The sequence below is a fragment of the Raphanus sativus genome, chromosome 1 (genome assembly GCF_000801105.2).
Source record: "Raphanus sativus cultivar WK10039 chromosome 1, ASM80110v3, whole genome shotgun sequence".
NCBI lineage: Eukaryota > Viridiplantae > Streptophyta > Magnoliopsida > Brassicales > Brassicaceae > Raphanus > Raphanus sativus.
In genome coordinates this window covers 2,815,583-2,829,902 of record NC_079511.1, presented here as the reverse complement: position 1 = coordinate 2,829,902, position 14,320 = coordinate 2,815,583, and the positions used below count along the sequence as shown (strand labels likewise).

The 14,320-nt window shown below is 39.0% G+C and overlaps 5 protein-coding genes across 7 annotated transcripts; 2 read left to right on the top strand and 3 right to left on the bottom strand.

The window, feature by feature from the left end:
* Nucleotides 1-5: 5 nt before the first annotated feature.
* LOC108807927 (rhodanese-like domain-containing protein 6) lies at nt 6-2,724 on the bottom strand. Of its 2 annotated transcripts, none has more exons than XM_018580151.2 (9): nt 2,452-2,724; nt 2,030-2,191; nt 1,828-1,933; nt 1,544-1,742; nt 1,363-1,444; nt 1,208-1,290; nt 999-1,131; nt 841-937; nt 6-784 (listed from the first exon to the last, which is right to left on the bottom strand). In XM_018580151.2, exons 1-9 carry the CDS (start codon nt 2,644-2,646, stop codon nt 60-62), a joined length of 1,782 nt encoding a protein of 593 aa, XP_018435653.1. In that variant the 5' UTR covers nt 2,647-2,724; the 3' UTR covers nt 6-59. The 2 variants fall into 2 exon arrangements, with proteins under 2 accessions (XP_018435653.1, XP_018435656.1); XM_018580154.2 differs by having other exon boundaries at nt 1,544-1,739.
* A 923-nt stretch (nt 2,725-3,647) lies between these two features.
* LOC130509029 (uncharacterized) lies at nt 3,648-4,503 on the top strand. Its single transcript, XM_057004565.1, has one exon. It carries the CDS (start codon nt 3,715-3,717, stop codon nt 4,267-4,269), a length of 555 nt encoding a protein of 184 aa, XP_056860545.1. The 5' UTR covers nt 3,648-3,714; the 3' UTR covers nt 4,270-4,503.
* A 351-nt stretch (nt 4,504-4,854) lies between these two features.
* LOC108859566 (protein AGENET DOMAIN (AGD)-CONTAINING P1) lies at nt 4,855-7,147 on the bottom strand. The gene is made up of 4 exons (XM_018633512.2): nt 6,453-7,147; nt 5,724-6,203; nt 5,194-5,649; nt 4,855-5,031 (listed from the first exon to the last, which is right to left on the bottom strand). Exons 1-4 carry the CDS (start codon nt 7,050-7,052, stop codon nt 5,017-5,019), a joined length of 1,551 nt encoding a protein of 516 aa, XP_018489014.2. The 5' UTR covers nt 7,053-7,147; the 3' UTR covers nt 4,855-5,016.
* A 311-nt stretch (nt 7,148-7,458) lies between these two features.
* On the bottom strand, nt 7,459-9,412 carry LOC130509030 (Golgi apparatus membrane protein-like protein ECHIDNA). Of its 2 annotated transcripts, XM_057004569.1 has the most exons (6): nt 9,228-9,412; nt 8,797-8,853; nt 8,491-8,694; nt 8,294-8,353; nt 7,827-7,953; nt 7,459-7,699 (listed from the first exon to the last, which is right to left on the bottom strand). In XM_057004569.1, the coding sequence occupies exons 1-6, from the start codon at nt 9,240-9,242 to the stop codon at nt 7,611-7,613; spliced, it is 552 nt and encodes a 183-aa protein (XP_056860549.1). In that variant the 5' UTR covers nt 9,243-9,412; the 3' UTR covers nt 7,459-7,610. The 2 variants fall into 2 exon arrangements, with proteins under 2 accessions (XP_056860549.1, XP_056860554.1); XM_057004574.1 differs by lacking the exon at nt 9,228-9,412 and having other exon boundaries at nt 8,797-8,859.
* Nucleotides 9,413-9,678: 266 nt separating this feature from the next.
* LOC130509018 (chloroplast stem-loop binding protein of 41 kDa b, chloroplastic) lies at nt 9,679-12,147 on the top strand. The gene is made up of 10 exons (XM_057004550.1): nt 9,679-9,887; nt 10,271-10,405; nt 10,488-10,574; nt 10,646-10,736; nt 10,844-10,898; nt 10,989-11,049; nt 11,142-11,363; nt 11,447-11,563; nt 11,651-11,740; nt 11,830-12,147. The coding sequence occupies exons 1-10, from the start codon at nt 9,786-9,788 to the stop codon at nt 12,004-12,006; spliced, it is 1,137 nt and encodes a 378-aa protein (XP_056860530.1). The 5' UTR covers nt 9,679-9,785; the 3' UTR covers nt 12,007-12,147.
* Nucleotides 12,148-14,320: the final 2,173 nt, after the last annotated feature.

Genomic DNA, 14,320 nt, shown 5'->3' with positions numbered 1-14,320 from the left:
ACAGAAACAAGAAAAGTTATTTGATTGCAAGAACATTATTGTCTTGATAAACAAAGTCCTCAAACAAACTGGTTAAGAAAAGCTTTAATCTCATCAATAAAAGGAGACTTTGTAGGAATAATGTGGCCAAAGTCATGCTCTATGACAGTGGCGCAACCTTGGTCAAACAACCCCGCCAAGTCCGAGCTAGCTTGAGTCACAATCTGTCTGTCTTTTCCAGGCTGGCTTCCGAAAATGTGAAGTGAAGGGCACTTGATCGACCCTTGCTCTCTCTTTTTCTCCAGCAATGGCCACGATGTGAAACCCGAGCACAACACGCAGAATCTGAAGTCTATTTCACCTGAGAGCTGCTCTTGTTTCCCGCACACAGCTGCAGCCATTGCTGCACCTTGAGAGAATCCGAGAATGCCATCAAAAGGGCCTTTCTCTGCAAACACCGTCTTCAGATATGTCAACGATTTGTCAAACCCTTCGGTTTGGTTCTGATACTGCAATGGATCAAACTGGGACTGTGCCACTGTCCAGCCTGTTTCACTCGGTTTGTCAAAATCTGGTGACACCAACCACGCAAACTTCTTGTTGCATGCCCCCAGTGGAGGAGGAGTGGTAGTAGCAGCAGTCTGGTAGATGAACTGTAGTTCATGAGGTGCATCGATGAACACAAGCTCAGCGATGTTCTTCAGTTTCTTTGCTAGTGATCCAGTCCTCCCTTTGAAGCCAGACGCGTTCTGCCTAAAACCATGTAGGCATAGGATCCTTAGCTTCCGCCTTGTATCGTCATCACCTGCAGGGGCGTAGAATATGAGATTACAAACTTCACAATGTATAAACAGACGTTACCTTTGCTTTCACAAGGCTGGTTTGAGTGATCAAGACTCAAAGGGACTTGTCCTTTGTGTTTACGGCACAGTTCACACACATAATCATCTCCTTTAACCTGCAACACCACAACATAAGTCCAAGGTAACACAATCCAATGTGAAGTAGATCTCCAATACCTGGCAATGATTGCAGACTAATACAAGCATCCTGCATAGTCTGCAACGGCAACGTGGAGAATAGTCGTCAAAGGTATTGTTGCAGAGAAGGCAGCAGCCTATTATTTCCTCTTTTGAGCTCCCAACTGAGATCCTAAAAACCCCACATGAAAAATATAAGTTACCCTTTTCCTGGTAGATTACAAGAGAAAGATGGTGGATTCATATACCGGTGATCAAACACAAAGTTCTTCCCTTTGAAGAACCCTCCACTAGGAAACTGTTCAAGATATCTCTGTATGCCACCATAGAGCTGCAAGAAAACAATTAACAGCTAAAGTCAGCCAAGTTCAGTGACTTGTGTTATCAAAACCCATTTGCTAACCTGAAAGGTATTCTCAAACCCTGCGCCTTTAGATCTGATATATGCAGATGCCATTTCACACCTGATTCCGCCAGTGCAGTACCTGGGTTTTGCCCAGCACATTAGAGCTTCAATGATGTAAGGAAAGCAAACAGACAAGAAACGTATTCATGTAATATGTTCATAGAACTATAATCCATACATGAGCACGTTTTTTCCCTTCAGTTTCTCTGCATTCTGATCAATCCAAGTTGGCAAGTCGCTATACTGCCTGATCTCAGGATCAAGGGTCTCAACATTCTCTGATTCGAATTTTCCAATGCGTGTCTCGTACAGGTTCCTGGCGTCCAGCAAAACAAGTTCCTTATTCTCAGACTTCCCGGATCCATCAGGTTGTTCTTCTGAGTTTAAAAAAAAAAACATAAATCAGATAAGATAACACAATATAGCCGCAGGTGATAATACAGATTAAAAGAAATATCTTACTGGCACTCTGCAGGACGGAATGAAACTCAGCAGCAGAGAGATGTCTTCCAGCATTTGAAATATCTGGTGATTTCAAGAGAGGGGAAGTACTAAAGGTCACTAACTCCTGCAAACCACAACACAATGCCCACAGTTATGTCAAAAATGCTAGCAAGGGCTAAGGAAGTTATGTTTTGTTAAGAGAAGAAGGCAAGAGAAGAACCTCAACAACACGGATGGAGAGTGATGTAAACCCACACTCCTGAGAAACTTTGTCATTCAAAGGATGATGGCAAGATGCAAGCTTGAAGTCAGTGCCTTGGAACAAACAATTCGACTTTGCTGCAGCAATATGTTCCTCCAATGCACTTAATTTCCCACCAACCTAAAAACCAAAAATGCAAACTGTATTCTGTTATCACAACCCTATAAACAGAACTCTATCAAAAAGCTTCAAACTTTGGATTCTGCCTCTTCAATGGTTCATATGGATTGGATCTTACAATCAACCCCAACTAGCTCTGGACTCAGAACTCAGAAAGAGTTTGACTTTATTGTCTTTCATTCCTCTAAAGACATAAAGGTTTAGCCTTTTCGATTAAATATACAACATCGGATATGCAGAGAAGGAGATAAGAAGCATACGGTGACATTGACGCCGTGAGTGGAGAGTCTGACTCGGCCGAGTAACCCGAGTGAGTTGCAGCTAGATTCATAAAAGGAAACGAGCTCATCTACATCGGGAACAGTGGTGTATTTGTAATACAGCAACACCCCGTATTGCTCTTTATCTTCAATACTCTGCCTCTCGCCATCGCCACCACACGAGGTTGTTCCCATTAGGGTTTTTCAGTGAAGCCAAACGATAAAATCTCTCAGGCTAGGGACGTCGCCAAGATGGAACCAGGAAGTAGCCATTTGCTAAAAGCCTAAAACACACATAAACGCGAACGCGATTTAGAAAACCGAATCCAATTAAACCGGAATATATTTAAACCGGAATTTGTATATTGAACCATTTCATAAGCTATAAATAGACCAGAGATGTCAAAAATACCATCACCACTCAGCAGCCTTCTCTATTAGTCCATCATGGCACAACAGCTTCGTCTTCAAAACCACGAAGCATTATCTTAGACAGGCCTAGAGTTGATCACAGTATCAATGTTTAAGGAAATCAAACATATAGAGACAGTGTTGAATAATCACTGCCATGAAAACGCTGCCCAGTTTCTCTTGTTAAGCTTAGATGTTACTTTTGATCTGTTATACTCGAAACAATTCATTTGAGATGTCACGAGAACAACCTGCTCTTGCGCGATATCTCTGATATGATGTTGGTTTTAGCGTTTGTTCACAAAACTAAAAGAGTTTGTTGTATGGACATAAATTTGAAATAATAATAATAATCAATCATAAACACAGCAAGGCAGGAATCAAGTCTCAAGAAAGCAGGGTGAGAAATCACAATCAATAAGTTAGAAGTTGGGAACTCCTATAGTTATTTTAAGTGAACTTAATTAGTATTTATTTGGGTTCTAAAGATAGTAGGGAAGAAAAAAAACAGGTGATCTTCAATATCTCAAGGAATTATTTGAAGAGAAAGTGAGATGATAGGCACTGCATTTATATGGAAGGGGCCATGCATGCACCATCAAATCATATTATTAATAGTACTAACTGTCCATTATTGTGATGATGATGATTGCCAGATAATTTAAACCCAAAAATGGGATAAACAGGACATGCCACGCATCAGAATTTATGTACTTACCCACTAACCTTCTCAACCATGCCCATTAATGCTTTTTACATGCATCTATATATCACAATTCACAAGGTTAAGGCTACTTCAATCTCCACAAAACACACAACTAAAACCCGCCACAACAGAGCTAAGAAACAGAGATGGGTCTGGTCACAGAGGAGGTGAGAGCTAAGGCAGAGATGTACACCGGAGATGAGATGTGCCAAGAGAAGATAAAAGTCTTCCTCAAGGAAATCTCTATGCCCAATGGCTTACTACCTTTGAAGGACATAGAAGAGGTTGGGTATGACAGAGAGTCAGGTGTTGTGTGGCTGAAGCAGAAACAGAGCATCACCCACAAGTTCGAAGCGATCGATAAGCTTGTCTCCTATGGAACCGAAGTTACTGCCGTGGTCCAAACCGGTAAGATCAAGAAGCTCACTGGAGTCAAGTCCAAGGAGCTTCTTATCTGGGTCACTATCAGTGAGATATATACAGAGGAGAAAGAGAAGATCACCTTTATGTCACCAACCACACTCTCCAGGACTTTCCCTGTCTCAGCTTTTGTAGTCCCAGAGGAAGTGGAACCTGCCAAGGAAGAACCTGCCAAGGAGAAGAGCAGTGAAGCCACCGAGGAGCCTGCCAAGGGAGAACCTGCCAAGGAGGCTGCCAAGGAAGAACCTGCCAAGGAGGCTGTTGCCGTCAAGGATGCCTAATCAAGCTTCTCACTGCTTCTACAGTTAAGAGATACCGAAATCTTTTGAAGTGTGCTTCAACAATTTAAACCGACCATTGAGAGTTGGTGTTTCTCACTGCTCTTACTCTTATCTATTACCCACCCACTCGTTGCTGCTTGTTTTTACCTGTAATAAGATGTCAACATCATCTTGTTCTACAAATATTACCGTATAATTATTTATAAACTACATTGAAGATGGTTTTGTATGTCACTTCAAGAACACTGAGTTCGAGATACACCGAAATCTTACACGCTGGGTCTAAAAGGAGGGATGGCGTACTGCTTAATCTTTACTAAGTATAGCAACAACGTTCATTTGCATTGACTCCAAAAGCACAATAAGTATGACTTTCAAGTACTATACCGGGAGCAAGTTTGACCATATACAAAAGGAAATGAGATACTAATGTACTTCGCAGTTGTCGCAAATGAAAAGATACGTCTTTCACATTCATGTGACTAATGAAAGACCATAAATGCACCTAGATGATATAATGATCTAACATTTTTCAAAAACATATATTTGCTAAAATCACAGTTGGGTAATCAACAAGGCAAGAAATCAGAAAATATCAACTCCTTTGTCTTTTATTTAATCAACATAACTGCAATTGTCTACAGTAGCTAGGGAACATCAGGGCTAAGACTACGATATTCAAATACCTCCAATTTTTTTATAAAAAAACTTGAGATCCCAAAAATCCAGACGCGTTCTCCAGCCCAATTACGCCGTCTGAGACTGAAAGGCAAAGTTAACGAGAACCCCATCAGTAAAAGCATATGATTAATACACCAAATGTTACATGCCAACAACCAGGACCAATGCTAATTTATTTAAAAAATAATTGAGCAAACATCGAAGTTATATGTAATGAGATAAAATGAGTTGGTAAAAGCATACCTTGGAAGATGCTATCCACTTGCCATCAACCCATTCCTGATGTAGCCTTAGTTGTGAATGATGAAACTTGAGCATCTCATCAGTTCTCGAGAAATAAACCAGGTAGCTCGACTTGGCAAGCACCTTTCTAACCACCCCGATCCACCATCCATCATTATACAAGGCGTTAACTTTGTCAAGCTTCTCGAACGGATTAACCATGACCATCTCTAGCGGCTGAGGCCTTATCTGAAAAACATTAACCTCTTCTCTCAACGGCTCTTTCCCATCTTCAGCTTTCAGCTTATCGTACTCCACAAGGCACTTGTCCGTTCCTCTGTACTCAACAAGTTTCGCAAGAAACCAAGAATCTTCAAACCCTTCTTCAATGCTGCCAACTTCCACTGGAGTTCCAACGCTGAAATATCGCTTGTCGATTGCTATTTTACGTCTCACGTTCCGTTCACATGGAACTTTCTGCAGATCCAAATTAAAAAAAAAAACCTAAAACAAACACATATGAGATCATTTCTAGAAGATTCTAACACTACCTTTGCTCTCTTCATCACCTCTCCTCTTTTCAAAGGCAGCTCCCAGGTCCCGTTGACCCACTCCTTATGCAGACGAAGCCCCTGCCTTCCAAACCTCATCCTTTCTCTCGACTCCCTGAAAAAGATACCAACACTCCCATCCTTCATACTCTCCATAACCTCACCGACCCACCAGCCGTCGTTGTAAAAAGCATCAATCTTGTCCCCCACAGCAAAATCTATATCCTCATCACTCGGCGGTGGCGGCCTTACGTGCAGAAAGTCCGCTTCTTCTTTCAAAGGCTCGACGCCGTTATCTTCCCTCAAGTCTTTGTACTCAATCATGTACTTGTCTTCTCCAATGCGTTCAACGACTTTGGCCGCAAACCAACAACCAACGAAACCTTCCTCGTCGCTGCTTACCTCAACAACTGTGCCGTTGGAAAACATCTCTTTCGCAATGGCTCTAGTAGTTTCCGGATCTACTTGTGGTACAAGGTACTGCAAGGTTTCGTAATTGTAACGATTAGTTAGTGTGGGATCCTAGTGCTCTACAAATATCATAACTGTAACGGTTAGTGTGGCCTTAAGTGGAGATATTTTAGTTTTCTTGAGTTTAATTTCAAAATTAGATATACAAAGCAAAATAAATTAAACAAATTTGTGGATTTGTAGTAACTGCTTAATTTATCATAAAATAATTTAAAACAGTTTAATGGACATAAAAAAATTATATAATATATATTTTACCTCTTTGTCTTCTGTGTCGTCGTCTACTTCCTCTGACTCCTCCTCCTCCGATTCCGTTTCAGTTTCATCTAGGGGAGGCTTCCACGTGTCGTTCACCCACTCGCGATGAAACCGTAACTCATCTCTGCGAAACTGAATCTGCTCTTTGGAGGCTCTGAAGTAAACACTGAACTTCCCATCGCCGCGGCGAGCCTCGGTAACGGTCCCTTCCCACCAGACGCCATTGTAAAACGCGTCGACGTCTTCCCCTGCCGCGATATCCCTCTTCTTCTCCGCCTCGGACATCGGCGGAGGGCGAGGGCGGAGGTGATCCACGTGGACAAACTCCCTGAGCGGTTTGCTCTCGTCGTCTACCTCAGACATCGTCGCGTACTCCACCTGGCAGTTGGCGGAATCCGGGGATGGGACGGTGACCACCTTCCCCGGGAACCACGCGCCGCGGTAATCGTCCTCGCTGGTGCTGATCTCCACGGCGGCGTCGGGTTTTAGGAAAGAAGGAAGACGGTTGTGGATTGTTCGAGTCGCGGGATTGTTCGGAGCTTTGTTCCTCTGCTTCGCCGGAGATGGAATCATAGGAGACTGGCGACGCCGCGAAGACATGAAATTGGCGGGAAGAATGGGATGGATATGCTCTGTGTGTGTGTGTGTGTGGAGGATCAATGGAGTTAGCTTTTTCTAGGGTTTTGTAGTTTGATTTCGCGAATCAAATCAGTTTTAAGAGGTTTTTTTTTTTCAAAATATATTTGTGATCTTGGGCTTTTGTGAATATGTGATTCTGGGCTGATAAGACGTTAAGGCCCAAATTCACTTTTTTTTGGTTAGGCTTTTCACCATTTTTATATTGGGTTTAGAGTTCTGAAACTTTCTTTTTTTGGTAGCAGCTCAACTGAATTCAGACGGTGATCTTGAAGATTACCACCGAAATCAAAAATAAAAGTAAAATTTCTGATATTTTGTTTGGGTTAAACGTAAGCATAGGACCATAGGGTAAGTCGAAAATGTAATATGCATGTCAAAAAGACGAATATGATAAGCCTCTTTCTTAAATCCCTTAATATATAGTGGAGAAAAACAATCAGTCAAAAAAAACATGGTGTTGCTTATGGCGACAATCTTCTTTGTACACCGTCTTTGCTCTCACTAAAACATTTTTTTTTCTCAAACAAGTGTGAAGGCAGATTGTACCGTGGACTGGAACCTTGATGCGATTGTCTGTGAGGCAAACTGCTGAAACTGTTTCTTTGCATCTACCAACAAAAAAAGTGTGGATACCAGTTAAGAGTATGTACATGAATACGTTCTTATTGGATTCACAAATCTACGAATTTAATGTGAATCTTAACAAAATCAGGGCTCTACTGGAATCGATCTTACCTTTCTTGCACTTTGTGAAGCCGATGATATTAGCCACGTTGAGGGACAAGCAAACGCCGACAACCAGCAGGTAGTCGGCCTGAAACCTTATCAGTGAAAATACCCCAAGGATCAACCACGCAGCTGCCTAAAGACAAGGAAAAGATAAGAAGAAGATTTAGCTGCGAATACATAAAAGATAGCATTTATACAATGTTTTCCTCCAGACATTAAACACATAGCTACAATCTCATGGATAGTTGTCAATCTTTTTAATATGGTCAATGAGGGATACTAAAGGACAAACTCTGAAATTCACATGTATCACCGTTGCAACACATTTGCTTTACCACTAGGGTGGGTCATGTTCATTCTTTCTTGCCTGTTTTTACTCCTACTCATCCACTAAAGTTTCAGGTGCATTTCAAACAGGTTTTAAGTGATAAAGCATACGCTACAAACTGTAGTCATAGACAGGAACTACTCACTGCAAGGTAAAGCGTCCACCAGAAAAGCCACGAGTCTTTCTTGTTCATCCGAGCCAAGGACTGATACAGACAAACGAACGAAATAAATGAGTCTGAGAAAAAGTAAAAAACTACACAGCATTTCTAGACAACTGACCCGTAAACCGCCCTATTGAATAAAGTAAAACATGAAGCAAAAGAAAAAAAAGAGGGATAACCTCCTGGTCAAGGGACTCAAATTTCCAGACACTTTCTCCCAAGTCATTGATCTCATTCCACCACCTGAGACCAACGAGTATACGGCCACTCACATTCTTAACCACCCAGAAGTCAAGGGCAGCAAGAAGAACAGTCACGACAAAGATGATGACAAAGCTGTTGAAGAAGAGAGCGGATAGAATGTAAAACGCCAACGCAGCACCCTGACCCAAAAAAACAAAAACAAAATATAAACTTGTTACAATATTTAAACCATTTCTTTTACACCCTTATAAAAAAACTTCAAAAGAATTTAATATGCATACCTTGAAGAGAACATGGAAGAGACATGTATTTGGGTTCGCATAGTTTTCAACTGGTGCCTGCATTGAAAAGAAACGATCAAATCTGTATAAATTCTAAAGTAATTTGCACTGATATAACGCTAATAAAGAAAAAAAAAGGTGCATAAACGGATTAATCTCGCTACGCATAGTCGTAAGGAGGTGAACTAATCGAGACTAAAACGATTCTTAACCTAGTAATGACTGACTATTTAAGCTCAAGCTTGCTAATTTCTAATGTGTGCACATAAGGAACCGACGAACACAGATCCAACACAATAATGTCAAGATCGAACAACTAATCGAGTTTAATCAAGAATCTGATAAGCGATCGAACTCCGAAATTAACATGAAACGAAAGGTAAATTGAGGCGTAAGAGGAAGAAGTATCGAGACAGCTAAAATTCATTCACCTGGCTAGGATCCATCTTTCGAAAGTAATCAATCACGGAAGCTGATCAGCAGAGAAAAACGAAACACCTCTCCGATATGTCAAACACCGATCTTCTTACCTCCGAGAAAAGATATAATTTTCCGAGCAAAGTTTTCTTCAGTACCGGATCTTCAAACTCTTGCCTCTTTGCGCGTGCGCTACGTGATTTCTTCTCTTTTTGTAAAATCTTTTTTTTTTTTTAAATTCTAAATCAGCCCAGAGGCCTAAGTGTATGTCCTTTATGGCCCATTAGGCCCAATATAAAAAGTTCAATTACACTTTCACCCTACAAAACCTTTACACTTGCGGTCGGAATCATCGCGCTATCTAGAGATCAGTATGTTTTATGAAAGAAGAGGACGACAATGGATTATTAATATGTGACCATGAAACAGCGAGAGGTTGAGATCATTGTCTTATCCGGAAAAATAAAAGATTTAATGATCAGAAGCAATAAGATGATGGGGCCTTACGAACCATTCACAGACACTCACATAAGACTTTCTCTTCAGTTTGCTCAGAGAGTGAACCAACAAGCATGGCGAAGATGATGATGATGCAACAGAGCCAGCCTTCTTTATCTCTCCTTACTTCTTCTCTCTCTGACTTTAATGGCGCCAAGCTCAACCTACAAGTCCAGGTCTTCTTTTTTTCTTTGCTCTGACGTTTCTTTTGCGTGTCTATGTATCAAACTCTGTTTCTAAAATCTTCAAATTTCTCTTTTTTTTTGGTTGCGTTTGCGTGTCTGATGGATGATATATTTACTTTTCATTTCATTAACTTGTTCATCACATTACACAATGTATCCGTTTCATGTTTGACTTCTTGAGAAATGAATCATTGTGTTAAGATTAATGAATGTGTGTCTAAAAGTAACAGTTCTGGTAACAGCTCTGCTTTTGTATTTGAGTAAAGGTTATGAGCTTCTTAGTCATAATGATATGTTGCTGTGAAGCTCTAGCTTCAGGTTCATCAGTAGCCTTATCTTTTCTTACAGACTTGTCTTTGTTGTTTAAACTGCAGTACAAGAGGAAGGTTCAACAGCCAAAAGGAGCACTCTATGTATCAGCCTCCAGCGAAAAGAAGATTCTTATTATGGGTGGCACACGATTCATTGGTATCTTCTTATCCAGGTTCCTTGTCAAAGAGGGACATCAGGTTCTTCATTCTCTCTTCCATGACCAATCAAACTGTCTTTTTTAGTTTCCTTCTCTCATTGGCTAATTGTTGCTTTTTGCAGGTTACATTGTTCACAAGAGGTAAATCTCCTATTGCCAAACAATTGCCTGGCGAATCTGACCAAGACTTTGCTGATTTTTCTTCCAAGGTATTATTACACTATTCCTTGTGAAAGAACATAGAGAAGTTCAATCATAATAAATGTTTATGTTTTGCTAGATTCTTCACTTGAAAGGAGACAGAAAGGACTATGACTTTGTGAAGTCAAGTCTTTCAGCTGAAGGCTTCGATGTTGTTTATGATATCAACGGTAACATGTTGTCTATTTTGCTGTTTTACAGTCTCTTTCCACTGACAATTGATTACATTTGATACATTGTACCTTCTCTTCTTCTTTTTTTTTTTTTTTTTTGACAGGGAGGGAAGCTGAAGAAGTTGAGCCCATATTAGATGCACTTCCTAAACTAGAACAGTAAGTTATATATACCACATGAATGTTTGCTAGCTTTAACAATAACATTTTTTTTTCAAAATTATAATATGTGTGGTTTAATTGTATTAGGTATATCTACTGTTCTTCAGCTGGTGTTTACCTCAAATCTGATATCTTGCCACACTGTGAGGTATGTAAATTAATCTGACTCTTCTTGAGCTTGTAGTAATCTCTCTGGATTCTCCATGTATAAGTTTGTGATCTTCTCATTAACTGATGCAGGTGGATGCAGTTGACCCGAAGAGTAGGCACAAGGGGAAGCTGGAGACAGAGAGCTTACTGCAATCAAAAGGTGTAAACTGGACTTCTATACGTCCTGTCTACATCTACGGTCCATTGAACTACAACCCCGTCGAAGAATGGTTCTTCCACCGTCTCAAAGCTGGTCGACCTATCCCAGTTCCAAACTCTGGCATCCAGATCTCACAACTCGGTCACGTTAAGGTCCGGTCTGCACACACCTAACCTCATAACTCTCTTATCATGCGTCAAGAGCAATGATCTAATGATTATGTATAATCTTTCAGGACTTGGCAACAGCCTTTCTCGCCGTGCTTGGTAACGAGAAAGCCAGCAGAGAGATATTCAACATCTCAGGAGAGAAGTACGTCACCTTTGATGGCTTAGCAAGAGCTTGCGCAAAGGTACTACATATTGAGTCTTTTTTTTTGGATTATTGCTTTGATTTAACTGTTTGCAAGTGATGTAATATTTTAACACTCTTTTATCAGGCTGGTGGGTTTCCAGAGCCAGAGATTGTTCACTACAACCCTAAAGAGTTCGACTTTGGGAAGAAGAAGGCCTTCCCTTTCCGTGACCAGGTTAATACCTCCAAACATTCAAATGATTCACGCTGCCATCTTTTAATTTTTTTTTTTTTTTTAATAAGTTGTGGATTTTGATCTTGCAGCATTTCTTTGCCTCGGTGGAGAAAGCAAAGCATGTCTTGGGATGGAAACCAGAGTTCGACTTGGTGGATGGTCTCACTGACTCGTACAACCTCGACTTCGGTCGTGGAACTTTCAGAAAAGAGGCGGATTTCACTACCGACGACATGATTCTAAGCAAGAAACTTGTTCTTCAATAGAAACATTCTTGGCTTGTATATGGTTGTGTGATCTCAAACTGAAGAAGATTCTCAAGTTTAACGTCGTCTCAAATGTATTTTCTGTATGGATTGTGTTCGAGTTTTTTCTATAAACAAAAAAAAGCGGCGCGCGGTCTGGCTCTTGAAATTCTACTTACAATTTAGTGAAGGAGAGGCAGAGAGTTGGTTGTATGCAACTCTCCAAATGAACCGAACCAATCTCAACTTAAATAAGGTTCGGTTCTCGGTTTATATATCCAGGGGTAATCATTCATATGTCAATACTAGATGAAACCAGCAGTATATACTAAGTATCAAAATCAAATGTTGTTTATTATCATTATCATCATACTTAAAGAGAAGTCATGAGAAGAATATTACAGACTAATATCCAACATGCAGGCCCGGCTTTGACCACAAACATTAGATGCAACCGTATGTGGCCTACTATTTTGATAAAATTTTAGGGCCTAGTTTTTTCATTTGTATTACTTATAAATATAGAAATTTGTTATGTATATTGATGTATATTGTCTATAAATAAGGAAGGTGGTGGGCCGTGGACATTTTTTATATTATTAAACATGAGTAAATTGAAAGATAAGAAAAAATGGAAAAATATTATGATGACAACAAAAAAGAAAAATAACTGATTTAGAATAGTTTTCTTCTTGGTTACTCAAAAAAAAAAGAATAGTTATCTTCTAAGTTGAATTTTTTTCTTAGCAAACATTCTTTTACGCTTCTAGTAATGTTTACAATTCTGGTTTCAGTTGTTTCAGCCGAAAGAAACTTTTCGAAGCTGAAGTTGATTAAGTCTTATTTACGGTCAACTATTTCACAAAAATTGAATAGTTTAGCTATATTGTCGATTGAAAAGGATATGATCAAGAGCCTTAATTACGAGAATCAGATGGATAATTTTATAGGAAAAAAATACAAGAAAATCTATATTTAAGAACTGATAATTTTTATTAGTTTTGAAGATATCGTATTTTTTTTATTATAGACTTGAGCTTTTTATTGACAGATTTTTTATATATTTTCTAAGGGTCTCAGTTTTGTATTTCGTAGTGGACCATGAATATCTCAGGACCGGCACTGCCAACATGTTACTAACTCGCTATGAACATATTCCATGAGAGTGAAATATGAAATAAGTTGGCTTAAAACATTTCTTACTTTATACTTCGTTTCATTCAATTTTTTTCTGACGCTGATTCATTATCATATTACAATTATGATATGAGAAAGATTACATAGACGATTCGACAACCGACAATACTATATGTCTAACGAGATCTATGCCTAACTGCATCCCTTGAGCCGTCCTATGAAGATCCACGTCTGACCAGATTAATTTGCACCATATTGTAGATCTCTTGTAAGCCTTTCTTCCGTAATCTGCATAATTGTTCAATAAACCGCTTTCTCTGGGACTTGAAACCTGGATTTATCTGCAAGAAACTGCATAGTATGGGGTTCGAACCCCAAACTTGGGTGTAGAATCCTTTAAACCATAACCACTAGGCTACGGTGCTTCCACTCGTTTCATTCAATTTTAGAAGAATAAAATGAAATATGATTGGAAATACCTTAATTGTTACAAATCAAAATATTGATCTGAGTTCCACATCATCTTCTGATTTTTTTCATCCTTTTCATTTAAGTGATTGCCAAGTGCTTTAAAAGTACCACAGGAAAATTTTACAGCTAAATTTGTTTCTAAAATACAAATGTTTTCTAATAATGTTTTAGGAATATTTTTCAAAAACTGGAGATTTTTTTTCCTTTTATTTTTTATTTTTTATTTTTTTTACTTTTTCTTTTTACCTTTTTAATTTTTTAATTTTTGTTTTTTAAGTAAAATACCTAAAGCACTTATATCTTAGATTTTACAAAATTTATAAGTAAAAATTAAATCACTTGCAATCTGCATAAAAATTATATAACTACAAAAAAAAAATCTATTAACATTAATTTTATAGCAACATAAATACAGCTCATTCCAATCAAACACATAAAACAAAAAAAATATATATAATGATTATATTAGTAAATGAAACCATAAACTATATCCAAAAGATAACCAATCTTAGCAAATAAGAATAAATCAAAAAGATTAAATTTTCCTACACGTAGTTGGCCATTAATTTTGGAATATTAATTAACAAAGTAAGACATAAGTCCTCAAGCTTACACAAGTATTTATACATGTTCATTTCTTGGACCTGATGCATGCAACACAGTTCAAAGTATGAAACTCCCGTGCAGCTCCATGACCCTTCTTGCTCTCTATATTTTTATCCATCAC